Consider the following 14100-nt stretch of genomic DNA (forward strand, 5'->3'; position numbering starts at 1 on the left):
CCAGCACCCAGCGGTCTGACGTGATAAGTTGCCAATTGTCGACATACAACGCTACCTCCCCCCCCAACAGACTGCCCCCATTATAGTCATTGTTGAGATTTTGACTGCCTTCCCTTAGCAGCCGGGGCGCGTGCACCCTTTTTGCGCTATACTTGAAAGTCTCTGCTCTTTTGAGCCGACTGGAATGAGCGCCTGTAGCCTTGAGGTGAATATCCGTAGCTTCTATCTCGGGAGGAGGCAAACCAGGCATTACCGGAGGCTCCACGAAAGGCCTGAAATGAACAAAAAGGACGGCCACTCTGCAGGGAACCCAAAGACTTCACCGTCTCAATATCCTCTTTCATGCTCTTCAGGGCTTCATCGATCATCTCCCCGACCAAGTGTTCACCCTCACAGGGCACATGCACAACCTTATGTTGCACTTCTGGGCGAGAAGCGATACATTTCAGCAATGCCTGCCATTGAAGCATGACCCCATTATTGATTTGTTTAAAACCTGACTCTGCCAGGTCCACTGCAATGTTGATGCTGTGGTTGGAGGCCTCCTCCTCTCCCGAACCAGCAGCATTGCCTCGTTGCAGTGTTGCTCCGGAAGATGCTCAAGTATCGGGGCCAACCTGTGCCACATCTCCCTATCATACCTGGCCATAATAGCCAAGGAATTTGCAGCCTTCACCGTGGTAGCCAACACATTCAGGACCTTCTTCCCAAATGTGTCCTGCTTCCTGGCTTCACTGTCCAGGGGCATAACACACTTGTGCGTCCTCCGGGCCTTACAGCTAGCTGCCTCCGACACCACTGACTCCACCAACTCGGGCTGCGACACAAGGCATTTGGAAGTAGATTCGGGAGCCTTGAGCTTCTTTTCTAGATGCCTCTTCACCGCAGGTTCAGAAAACGGGTGGCGAATAGTGCTTAGACCCTCCTGCCAGACGTGGTCCAGAATCAGAACCGAGAAGACCGCCTTCGGTCGCTTTCCCATATGGTCGAAGAGAAAACAATCTTTTCATTCTTCTTCAGGAGCCAGGCCAAACTCCTAACACACCTTCGCTGTCATGGCGTGGAAAGCCCCCACATCATCTGGCGGCGACGGCTGACCCAGGCTACCAGGCTGTTCCACCTCAGGATCCGTATCCCATGCATCGTTCCTAGTCAGCGACAAAGACACTGTCGACAGCGTATCACGCAAAGCACTCTCCTGATCCGACACCGGCAACTCCCCCTCTTCAGGATGACTTCTGGGACAACCCAACCGGCAATGGCAACCACACCGGAGGCGACCTCATAGGGGCCTCACCAGGCACACTCTCAATCACCGGTGCCACCAGGCTCGGTGGAGGCAGCAAACTCGCATCCAGCTGCCCCAACGACTGAAGGGTATTCAACACCTGCAGGGACAGCATGGATTGTGAATTCACCAACGGGTAAAGGGGCGGTCCAGCCCCCACTCCACGTCGACGGGCATACACCCTGCAGACCCAGAACCGAAGGGTCGAAAGTCAGCTCATGTTCCTCCTCCAAGCCCAAGGAAACAGAGTATGCAGCCGGCTCCTGTTGCAGAGTGTCCACTGGAAGCATGGGCCCAAAGCCAGTAGACTCCCACAGTCCCCCCATCGGCAACAAGCCCTCTGACTCCATATGCACCAACGACAACAGCGGCCCACTGTCAGTAACAGCTGTGGATGGAGCGACGATACCACAGTCGATGATGGAAGAGCAGATTGTACCACCCCCGTCGACGAGGGAACTTCGGTCGACGACACTCTGCTCGTCGGAACTGAGGCCTCCATGGGCCTGGATTTCTCCGGCAAAGCAGACTTCCTGGAAGAAGAGCCGGATCGTTGCTTTGATGAGTCCCGACTGGATGGAGATCTTCGAGGGTCCTTAGACGCTGAATGCTTTGAGGAGGTAGACTCCGTCAGCTTTGCCTGCCTCTGTCTGACGCCCTCGACTTCTCTGGCCTAGCACCGGGCCCCTTTGACTTATCAGGCCGGTCCGACCTGGGCAGCGAGGAGTCACCTGCCCCCTTCGCGTGATGGGACCTGGATGTAGAGAACTTGCTACTTCTCCCCGCCTCCAACGAAGGCAATTCTGTCTGTTGGTTCTTAGCACGGGGGTTCTGCCGATGCTGCCCGCTGGTGCTCAGGAGCCTTCCCTGCCAGCACCAAAGACTGACTCCCCTGGGTCTAACCCACCTCCAAAGCCTGGTAAGTACCCTCGTTCATCCAACAGATGAGACAGCGGTTGGGGTCCTTCAAAGTCTTCTGCGAAAACCCTTGGAATGTTGGGGATAAAGACAGTAGAGACAATCCGAATGACCATCTCCTTCGAACACCTTCTTAAGGCTGCAAATAGCACAAGGCCTAAAGAGTGATTTTTTTCTGGCCCACATATGACATACTGGCCGGATATGAAAAAGCATGTGCAAACCACGAAGAGAAACACAAGGTGATCCCAACAGTTTGGAGACGGTTGAAATCTGAAGGGAAGCCGCTGGGGCGGGGCTATTTATACCGAACGACCTATTGGGTAGCCTACAGCACCCAAAAAGGACATTGATAGGACACTAAAGGTGTTGAAGTTGTCCATAGGAAAACTGTAGGTTAAATTTACAGGAGCTTTCCCATCCTGACGACGGGAAATATTCACAGCATGTGAATCCATGAAAGATCCAATACTGGAGAAGTGGTCAATTAAACCCATGCTCTTGTAGGCAGGTGCTGCATGGCAAGAGACATCTTAAAGATAATATCGTACTATTAACAACTAGTCGGATTAGGGTGCTGCAATCACTTATTTATGGAACGCCTGGAGACCGGGGGAGTGGCGACTGAGACTGTCTGTTAAGTTGGCGGTGCACGTATCGCTGGCCTATTACATGCTGCTTTTCCCTTATGGTCTGAATCTGCACCCATGCATGCTTCTTATATTATATGGAATATTTTTGAAATGCCTTTCTAAAAGGTTTAGGATTTACATTTTTTGTAATTACTGTTTTTATATTGTAAAACTGATGCTGTATACACTGGAATGTATGATGATGATGTGAGACTCTTTAGGTTAATGTGTATCGATGTTCAGATGATTAATAAATGCAAATTAAAGTTAAGCAGCGAAAAATAGTGAGACACAATGCATGAATATTCCAATTGTTTGCTAGTGTATGCCCAACCATCCCCTCTCAAGACTCAACCTCTGTTACCATCTTGGCTTTTAGTGTAAGAAGCCTAATTCATTCTACTACTGCCGGCCGTGCTTTGCATGGAATTTCACTTTCTTTTTGTTCCACCCACTCAAGTCAGGATGGAAAGCCTATGATGAGAGAAGCATGTCTCTCAGTAAGGAATTCACCTCTACTTACAGCTGAGCCTGGTTCGGTGCTACAAGCTCCTTGAAAGCATGTCCCTACCACTACATGCAGCCCGAAGACAAGAAGGGGGCTGTTAGTTAATGCACAAATGTCTGCTGAACTATTATACATTTCCCTGATGAAAAAACATGCCCATAGCACTATTGGGGCTGCTGTTGTACAGTAGCATTTTATATAAGAGACAATTCTTCCTGGAAGGAAAGGAAGTGTCCAGATGTTATTGCCAATCATATTTTGGAATTTAGTCCAGTAGAGGACAATAATTCTGAAAATCTGTTTACAGGACAATCAAATTGAGAGCTGTGATCTTTCCTGTGAATAAGTTCAGATAAGAGGGCATGAACTGCGTAGCACAAACGGAGGACATCTATAGATGGACTCGTGTTGGCTTAATAAAACTAGGCATCGTTTGAATGGATATATCTGAGCCAGCAAATCCAGGTTCAAGAATTGGCAATCTACAGCAGGTGCCCAGACCATACCCTTCCCTACCTGTGCCAGAGATGGGTCCTTTCAGAGAGCAGTTGACGACATTAAACTTGGTTTCACCTAACAACACAATGCAGGGGTCAATCATCTCAGCAGTGAGGGGCAGAGTCCCAATGTCTGACAAGGTCGATATAATTATATTTTCAACTGCAGGACCAAAAACGTCAGCAAACAGCATCAAAAGAGTGACTTAGGAAGAGAGCAGAGTCTAAGTAGGCAGCACATTTATTACATTGGCAGCAATTTAGGGAATGCATATGATCACTCAGGTAAGCATGGAGGCATTTTTATTTGTATTGCTTATAGCGCAAACCTTGCACGAGAACAGCAGAGGGTTTTACAACAGGCGGCTGCCAGCATTGGGCTTGACATTTGATACAGCAGAGCCGTAATGGTGGATAGGGATTGTTTTTTATTAATCTGGCAGGTATTGTTGAAAGAGCCATGTTTGCTCTCGGAACTGGAGGGTGGTGGGGGCATTTCGAGCCTCGGCGTCGATTGAGTTCCAGATGGTCGGGGCATGGCAGGAGTAAAGTTTGCTGAAGTTCCATTCGAGGCTGCCCTATGGGTGATCAGGGCCGGCCTTAGGGCTGGGCCACCTGGGCTTCCGCCCTGGGTGCCATTAGCCCCCCCACCACACCAGCACAGGGGAGTCTTTCAAGGCCCCCCCCCCAAGCTGGTGTGGTGGGAGAAGGCACAGCAGTCACCCTATTGAAATTAAATGTTCAACGCTATCGGGACTAGAGCGCTTTTACTAACAATAGGGCCCTGCAGCGACTATTGACAAATCTGGCACCACCCCACCCCCGCATGCCAATGGGTATGCGGGGGGCACATTTTTCTTTTGCTGCCGGGGTCACTGCGGCCGACTCTGTAGGTGATACATACTGTATTTGGATATATAGGGTAAGTGTGGCAGCTGTTGTGAGCAAAGCCACCTACTCAGTTTTGGATGCTATGGAAATACTGTAAAAGGGGTGTGGATTATAAACATGTGGTTTAGTGGTGTTTAGCAAATTTGGAAAGCCTGCGACATCCAAAGGGAAGTAATTGCAGTGGAAAGGTTGCAAACGTGTACCCTTGTTCTGCCGATGATAGATATAGAGAAAAAACATTGAAAATGCTGCTGTGCACTTTTTTCGGCATCCGGGCATTTCTATGCATGGTGGCTTACAGAGTTCCTGCATCCGTGTGAGAACTCCAAAGCATGCTCTATCTCCATTCCACCTCCCTGCATAATGACAATTTCAATGGATTGTTTCTATTTTTAGTGGAAAAAGGGGGCTCAATGGCTTAGATTCAAGTGTGCCATGTTGGCCGCATTTTGCAATGCCTTGTGGTGAAAATTCAAGTCTAATGCATGGATGTATGCAATGATTCCCTGATCCACATTGGTCCCGCAGTTACAGATCACATTTTTCAGGCGAGAGCATGACTGTGTGGATGGAGTTCTTTTAGGCCACTTCAAGCGGCCATTCCAAGATTAGAACGAGGTCGATTTGGTGGTCTGATTTTGGCACCATTTTGTTTTTGCTGATAAGGCGTAAAGAGATTGCAGACCAGATCACTGGAGAAGAGTAATTGTATAGTTGGATCTAAGATGACAGGGGATTAAAGATTTACACAGTGTAAGCTTAAATGTATCAAAGCATTATCGAATGGATTGATAAAGCGATAGTTTATAAACACAGCAACATGTATTCTTATGATCAAGCTTACCGCATGGGTTTTATTAATCGATTGTCTGGTATACCACCATGATGGACTAATAGAAACAGTTGCATTTCCACTGACTGGCTCTCCATAACCGTACCTAAGAGGATTTGAAACAGGTAGATGCATTAATGTGTGGTTCAAACATTTTTGATGCATCTGGCAGAGTTGCAAACCAGAGAGAGAAAGAAACATGAAACAGTATTAGTATGACAAATAAACAATATTGTGTAACTGAAGCCAATGCATAGAACTTAACTGACTTCTCTGCCCACAAAACCATCATTTATATGTGACTTCTTAGAAGATTCAGAAAGAAGTAATGAAAAAGTGGCTTACAACATGGCATACATAGGAGAGCAATCTCGCCTAATGCAAGCGTGTTGCATCTTACGCACTTCACAGAGGACAGCTGTTAAGCTGAACCTCACACAGCCTTTATATGGGAGAGAGGAAAACCGGGAACTGCGCACAAAGAGGTGGCCGTCCAGCCTTCCCTTTAAAGCCTTGTTCCTTATGCCAGCCAGGACACCTTTTACAAAACGGCGATGGGAAGAAAAAGGATTATTTTAAATATTCGATCAAAAATGCTACATCCTACTCTTGCATCAGCATGCATGCTTAAATCCCTAATCCAAATCTCAACGTGGGGGGCTTCATCAGGACGATACTCCCTCATATTTGTGATCTTGTTCCAGACATCCCATTTATTTTCCTGATGAGGTTTCAGAATAAAACAAGTATTCACACAATTATTCACAATCAGGTAAGTACTTTAAGTAACCCCCCAATGCAAAGTCAGTTAACCCTTTCCTGGAGGGAAGGCAAAAGACATAAGCAGAGGAGAGAAGAGTCATTCAGGGAGCCAGGCCAGCCAATGTTAAGTTAGCAAAAGTCAAGGTGAACTGAAGCACTTCTTGCAGGTAAGTAGAACGTCTTTCACAATGTTTAATAAGTTTTTGTAGGATAGAAGAATTCAAAGTAGGGCCACACGCTAATTAGCCTTGTGAGGTAAAGAAGCTGATAGAAACTCTACAAATGCAACCAGGACAAGTCTCCAACGAGAACAAGTGGTTACACAACAAGAGGTAAGATCTCTTAGACTGTACAGTGCCTTTAAGTTGAAGAAAAGTGCAACAGATGACTTCTGTTCCTGTACAGCTCTGCAGATCCTGGTGTTCCCGGGCCTCGGTCGTGGGGACAAGATGGAGGATGTCTGGGGACTCCTGCAGTGCAATGGGATGGTCACCGCTGGCAATCAGCAATCTTCAAAAGTGGCAATTCGGTGTTTCAGCTCCTCGCGTCTACCACAAATAGCACCACTGCGGTTTCTGGCTGTCGAGGTGGCCTTTCCTTCCATCTGGGGTCCAGCACTCTGTTGAGGGGGCTCCGGCTCGGTCAGTCCAGCTTCCTGGGAGTCCAGAGGATCTTCCTGGGGCTCTTGGCCAGTTTAAAAGCAACACACACTATCTGGTGTTCCTCTCCCTGGCTATTCGATTCCAGCAGCAACTGCAGTGGAAATTAAACCAGCTTTGAGAGGATGTCCAGGTGGCTTACTTTGGAGTTGATTGGTCCCACCAACTTAAAGGGAGAAGTCGTCCTTGCAGGAGTTTCTCGGTCGATACACATTCGTAGCCCAGCACAGAGTAGGGCTTCACCGGGCAAACCAACTGTCCAGGAGTTGCAGCAGGCATCTCTTCCAAATTCTTCTTCGGATTCCTTCATCCAGTGGTTGACTCTGCCTTCCAAGCCAAAAAGCCTCGCCTTTGATGCAGGAGCTGTCAGTCACCTAGCAGGGTGTCTGTCCTTGTCGGACAGCCAGCCGGTCAATCACCTAGGAGTGCATTCCTGTCTCCTAGGAGTCTAAGCAGAGGGAGTTCTGGGCACCTCCCTTGCTTCCTGCCCCTGCCAGACACCCTGGAGCCAGAGGGGGCTTCACTTATGAATCCTGCCAAAGACAAAATTAAAAAAAAAACCAAACCTGGTTTGGCGCACAGAGTCAATCTCAAGAAGAACTTTTCCACAAAGAAATGGCGAAAAAAGAAGACCAGGGCCATTTTGACACAAATGGCACCCATGGATGCTTTACCATGGCTGCGAACACAGCCTGCAGTAAAAACACACAATGGTAATAAAAAATAAACTACTGCCACCAACCATTCAGCGAGGAAAAGGTAACATAAAATTGTCACGAGAAGCTAGACAAAGGGGATACTAAGTAACCTCTCCAGCACCCTATTATAAGATAGAGTGTGCTGGGTCTAGAAAGTTACAAAGGTAAGTAAAGTCAATTTCACTTTACTGTTCTTGGAAACAGTAGTTTGTCCAAAAGAAGGTATTTAACCTTTTGGGAAATCTGAAAGGCTTCCATGTCTCCGTGCACTGAAGGTGCTGTGTGACACAATGTAAAAGATGATGCCTATGGAGTTTGTCAGACTCCACAACCAAAAGAAACAGTGTTCAAAATCACATTAAAATACACGCGAGAGTGGGGAAAAAAGGGTCTCACTCTCTCCAGGTTAAAAAAAATCAAGTCCTCAAAAATCCAGCAAAGTTGCTGGGGGTCTCTAAGGTAGAGGCAATTAGCAAATTTCGGAGAATTCTCCCAAACATTTTCCCTATACAGAGAGCGGGCTTCCAGGGTATTTGAATCCAGTCAGAGGAACGAAACAGGACCAGGATTATACGAGGTAAGGAGGGGGCTCTGGGGTTGTTTTTGGAGTGGGTGGGGCACCCTGGGGTTGTTTTTGAAGTGGATGCGTTAGCCCTGGGGTTTATTTTGGAGTAGGTGGAGGAGCCCTGGGGTTGATTTTGGAGCGTGTGGAGGGCCATGGGTTATTTTGGGAGTAGGTCGTTGAGCCCTGTGTTTTATTGTGAAGTGGGTGGGGGAGCCCTGGATTTTATTTTGAAGCAGGTGGAGGAGCCCTGGGGTTGATTCTGGAGTGGATGGGGGGGGGCTGTGGGTTATTTTTGGAGCGGGTGGGGAGCCCTGGGGTTTATTTTGGTGCTGGTAAGGAAGCCCAGGGATTGCTTTTGGAGTGGGTGGGTGCTCTGGTACTGTGTGGAAGCTGAGTTGGGGATGCCCAGAACTATGCATGGAGCAAGCAAAGGGATACCTGATCTTGTTGGTTGCCCGTAGTACCGTTTTTTTAAGTATGTGGGTGGGCCCGTAGACTGTGTGGGGTGAGGGGTAGGGGATCGGGGTACGGGGAGACCTGGGAATGTGTGGGATACTCAGGTCTATGCAGGGAGCGGGCTGGGGGAGACCGCATCATGTGGGGGCTGGCGGTAGTACAGGTCTTTTATTTAGCACAAGAATTAGTGTTGCGTCGGGCTTACACGTGCCAATTGACACTTCGGGGGGCCCATACTGCCCAAAATGTGCTCGGGGTGGCTGGCTTGGGGTAATAAAGTTTGGGGACAACTGATCTAAACTAAGTTGGAAGAACCATAGGAAAGGAGCATTTTAATATGCCTGCAACCTGTGCCCGGAGCGTTCCTGCACTACTTCTAAAATGTTTAACTTTGGATATTAGGTGGTACTGTAAGTGCTGCCTAGGGGACCAAACTATGGGCATGAGAAGTGAAGATTGGAGAGAGATGGAATGTGAGGAGGGAGCCTAGGGGTGTTGTATGGTCTTATATCCACCCTTGTCCATGCCAGCATCTATGGCTTTTTCCAACCAATATCTGCTCCTTGCTGCCCATGCCCTCCTGGGATCCTGGCGAGCTAGATCTGTGCCATTAAGACAACGCTCTGCTATTTCTAAGAGGTTCCCTGAAGGTTAATGGCTTAATTACAATTCTAAAAAAGCTCCCGGCTCATTAAAATGTCTTAACGAAATGTGCCTTGAACTACCTTTATAAGGAATATGTGTGCCTTTGCAAGGAGTTCCCATTAAAAGCATGCATTGCCAAATCAACGAGTTTTGGCTCTTGTGTAGCCATCTGCTAGGCATCTACCAGGCACTGTCCTAATATGTCCCTGTGCTAAAACCAGATCAGAGCTCTTGCCATATTATAGCACGATAGTACCATTATGGCAGTACCTGAAAAATACCTATCCCATGATTATATACTGCAGCCAAAGGTGTTGGCTTTGCTTATGATTGTTAGAATTTGGGGCCCCTTGATTAACAATGTGGGGACCTCAGCATCAGAACCAGTATTCAACTAAGCCAGTCATAAGTTGGTCCATCCCGTCCTTTGAATCCTGCCAGAAACAACCTATCAGTAGGGACAGGACCAAAGGCGCCCTGAGAAGTAATGGCTGCCTAACCTGGTACCAGAATGACTCGCTTGACCTTTCACTTCACGACGGACCATAACCATGACCCAGGAAGACTCCTAATACATTTCTGAAATCATTTAACCAACATGTAACCTGCATGAATTTTTTGCTTACCTTTTGCAAAGGTTAATGTATATTTTCCTTAACATCTGTGTGGAAACCATGCATCTAGGATTAGATATATTCACTCTCTGAATACATGTCTAAGAGTATCCTCCATAAGAAACAACAGCAGCCAATCAGCATGCATCAATTGAATACTGTATACAGAGCCAATTTACAATGATTTTTATTCTTTGTCGTCCTTCTGTTTTCAATCTTTCCCCATTGCATTCTCCTTCCTAAGCTACCTAAGGAATAGGATTTATAAGAGGCAGCATTTTGCACCAAACCAGATCGCCCAGTGAAAAATGGTCACCTTTTTGATTCATAGAGAGTAGATGTATTTTTGGCCTGTTTCATTTTGCAATATATTTTGCATGTTTACTTACTTTGCAGTCACTTGGATGGTTACGTTTTCTTCTTTCTCTGTAATGTAGATGGGTGGAGTTGCTACAATCAATAGAAATTTTGGAACAACTAGAAAAAGAAAACAATAGACCAGTAAATAATTGTAGTAGGATTCCACTTGGCCAGACTATGGGCTAGGCCCAAAGTACAGCAATGGGACAAACACGATATATCAATATGACCTTTAATCTAGATGAGCTTCTAAGGCATAATAACAGGCCCTGGTGTGACAAATTCCTATTGTGGCCAGACGTAGTACATGGGAGAACAAAGTCTTAAATGCACTATGAACAAACGTGCACCCGAAATGTCCTCAGAGGGGTTTATATCAAAGATAAGCATAGACAAGTAGAGTGTATAGCTCTTTGAAAACACAATTTCTTGACGTATAAGCGCCTTACAAATGCACAATAAATAAATAAATACTCTGCCTCTGTCCAAGCAGCTCTCTACGAAAAAAAGCGCACTTTACAAGACATCCCCCTGGTCTGGTCATTGTACAAAGGGGATCAGTTATGAGTGAACTTGAATGCAATCAGTCCCCTCTTTGCAAATGTAAAAGTTTTCATTTCGAGGTGTAAATAATGCACAGAAATCGAGGCAGTCCCAGGTTTCCTTGTATTTTTACCACTCGGAATGCAAATAACAATAAATCCCTGCCAGTATGTATGTGCATAGTGGGAGGCATTTACATGGATTCCTGCACAATTCACCTGTTTCAGCAGGTGCAAAAACCGTGCAAATTCCTTTTGTAAGCCACAGCATCTCTGCCCGCTTGTGGCCTGGGATGCTGTTGACTTCCCATCATGGAGTGGACTGGGTGTCCTTGCCCTTTTCGAACGGTGCATCCGCTTTCAGTTAGGAATCCATCAAAATCGAACAGTTTGGGAAAAGCATACAAACAGTGCAGTCAAACAATCTGCAGGAAGATCAGCTTTAGGCATACGCTCCTGCAGGCAAACGCGCAGTGGAACCTAGAAAAGCTTCTGCAGTTGGCATCGTGATTAACAGAAACTTCGACTGCAAAATCACTGGTAGATCTCTGTCTTTGGGTGGGGCGTCCCTCTGGAACAGCCTTCCTGCCACTCTAAAACTTGAGGAGAACCATCTCCGGTTCCGGAAGCACCTCAAGACCTTCCTCTTTTCTTCTGCCTTCGCTCCCCCTCTCCCCTGCTGATTTGTTCTCTCTTGGCACTGTGCACCTGGCCACCCTCTGTCTTTTGGGCCCAGGTACCTGCTCATCCTGCCACTCTCCCGCACTGCCTCCGGGCCACCCCTTGCACTGGGGTCTGTATCTGTACCCATACAGCCCCCCCTTTTTCTTCCTGCACTTATCAGACCTACCCTGTCTGCTGCCTTAAACCTAGCACTTGCAAATTGCGGGCTGCATTAACACTGCTTGTTGCCTTTATTATTTATTTATTGTTGTTTATCTGTTTCTCCTCTGCTTCGCACTTTCCACCTCTCCCCACTTCCATGCATTTTTCCCCTCCCCCCTGTCCCATGCACTTGCACGTTCTCAATGTCACTTGGCCTAGTAAGATCGCTGTTTTGTTCTCCCCTGTTCCCCTCCCTTGCCTTGTCGCGCTCTGAAGCACTTGTGTACGAGTGCGATAGAAATAAAATATCAATCAATCAATCATATAAAAAATGGGCACTAGAGAAAAGAAAAACATACTGAAATAGTCTTATAACAACTGTTATATTTAAGGGTTATGGTAGAGATCATTACTTAACGAGTCAATGGAGAAAAGGAAAAGACAAACAATATTATTTGAATAACTTTTAGGGTTAAGGTCGGGCTGCGGACATACACCGTCTCAAGTCCCCAAAATAAGGTTTGGTGGCTGGGGTACCTAATGATCCTGGAATGGACTCCTAGACCACTAGATCTCGTCTTGCATTTTTGGTGACCTGACAGCATTGAGCAAGTATCTAAGGTTCTTGCAACGCCTTGAGCTGGTGTCTGTCATCAGAATTTGCTTGATGATACTCTGGTGCCACTCTGGTGTCTTTGTGATTTGGGGCTTGATGGTCTTGATCTGGAATGTAATTGTGCAAAACTGAGATTTGTTCATGTTGTTCGAGGTCTGTGAGGCGGAATGATAAAGCGGTCATTGGGATGGTGTCTTTGAAGTGTTTGGCCTGACGGATGTGTTCAATGGTGCAAAGAGGCCACAATAGCTCAGGCAGTGGTCCATTGCATGAAGACTCATTTTTCAGTGACAGTAATTCAACGTCTCAAAACTGTCTTGAGAGTCTCTAAGGTCCTGCTGAAGAACAGAAGCTGGCAAAAAGGTAGCACTTCCTTACTTCTGCGGTTCTTCTCACAAGAACCTCTTGAACTGAACATCAAGCAATCAACAGGTTGGGGAGGGGTGGAGCCCTCCCACTCCATGTATGACCAGTTGGCCTACCTCCAAGATTCTGTTTTGGGTTCAGCTCGCCCCTTGGAAGAACTCACGGCACATACAGATAACGTGTCCATATATCCGGAGTACACACGCTATCCTGGTTTTAATCCTGAAAGATGGGAAGGATAGGCTACTTTCCCCATCGTTCAGCAAATGGCAAGTTTTTAACATGTATTTCTGTTAATACTAAGATGGCTACAATTGTTTTACTATACCACAACATATTACTTTGGCAATGTGTTGCTTTATATTTAAGTGAACGTGGCATCCAACGTAGAGGCTGCTAGTACAGAGCCACCAGATAAAACAGGACATTGGAAATGCCATTGTAGTTTTAACTTGATGCTATAATAGATTTAATAAAATCACAGTAATGCCAGGCGATTTTGGGCCTCGGCGTCCCAATTAATAATCTAGTTTTCGTGATCAGTTTTTTTTGGTATTTATACGGTCAAAGCCAATAGACATCTGAATCTAATTAAGCCATCTTTCTACAGCCAAAGGGCCCTTCAAGGAAGAGAATGTGTACAACTACCACAGTTTCCTATGTGCACATTATCAAACAGCCTGCTGATTGACATCATGACTGTACAGTAGAAGTATAGTTATCCACTAAAAGAGTGGAAGTCATTCCTTGGGCCAGACACAAGCCCATGTATAAACACTGACACCACATATTAATCAAAGAGCATATGGAGAAAGTATTTTTGTTTGGCAAAACAAACTTTCTTGAAGAATCCTGCTTCACTTTGTTCTTACAAATTCGAAAATGCTGTGCAGTGTACACTTTGTAGATGGTTTTTTGTCAGCCATTTTACTTTTTAATTGTACATGATGGAACCAGAAATATATTGGTTCCTTCAACACACATGGCTTAAATGCAAATATAATAAGGGGCCACGCTGAAATGTATATTTTTTTGTATTTTTGGTTTATGAAAACCTTTATACAACAATGGAAGAACTAATACAATAAATAAAAAACCCATATTAGATCATTAATTACAATTCATACCATACCAAAAACAATTCCATCTATACAATAAAAGGATAATACAATCTCAACCTCTCATTTCTTATCTGGCTTTCCAAGCGGCCAGCTCTCCCTCTACAAGTTATACATGATCTTAATAAAGTGTGTTAGTGCAACAATTAGCGTATGGTTATCACCAATCAATAATTGCAACAAAAACTCCTCCCATGACAAAACTTCATGATACAAGACAAAAAGACAAAAAACCAAGGCAAATTTACCAAAAGTTCCAAAGGACAATGATCGAGTAGACAGACATCTTATAACAATATGCACCCAAG

The 14100-nt window shown here is 46.0% G+C and overlaps 1 protein-coding gene across 1 annotated transcript in view; it reads right to left on the reverse strand.

Moving 5' to 3' along the window:
- The window catches only part of LOC138453424 (CD109 antigen-like), a 349776-nt gene that overhangs the window by 264864 nt on the left and 70812 nt on the right, over positions 1–14100 (reverse strand). Inside the window, exons 7-8 of the mRNA XM_069606257.1 lie at positions 10355–10442; positions 5579–5672 (exon numbers count right to left, since the gene is read on the reverse strand). Of these exons, the coding sequence (XP_069462358.1) occupies positions 5579–5672; positions 10355–10442 (182 nt within the window). The remainder of the gene's footprint in view (positions 1–5578; positions 5673–10354; positions 10443–14100) is intronic.

Source organism: Ambystoma mexicanum, chromosome 4p (genome assembly GCF_040938575.1).
Source record: "Ambystoma mexicanum isolate Mex_15411 chromosome 4p, UKY_AmexF1_1, whole genome shotgun sequence".
Classification (NCBI taxonomy): domain Eukaryota; kingdom Metazoa; phylum Chordata; class Amphibia; order Caudata; family Ambystomatidae; genus Ambystoma; species Ambystoma mexicanum.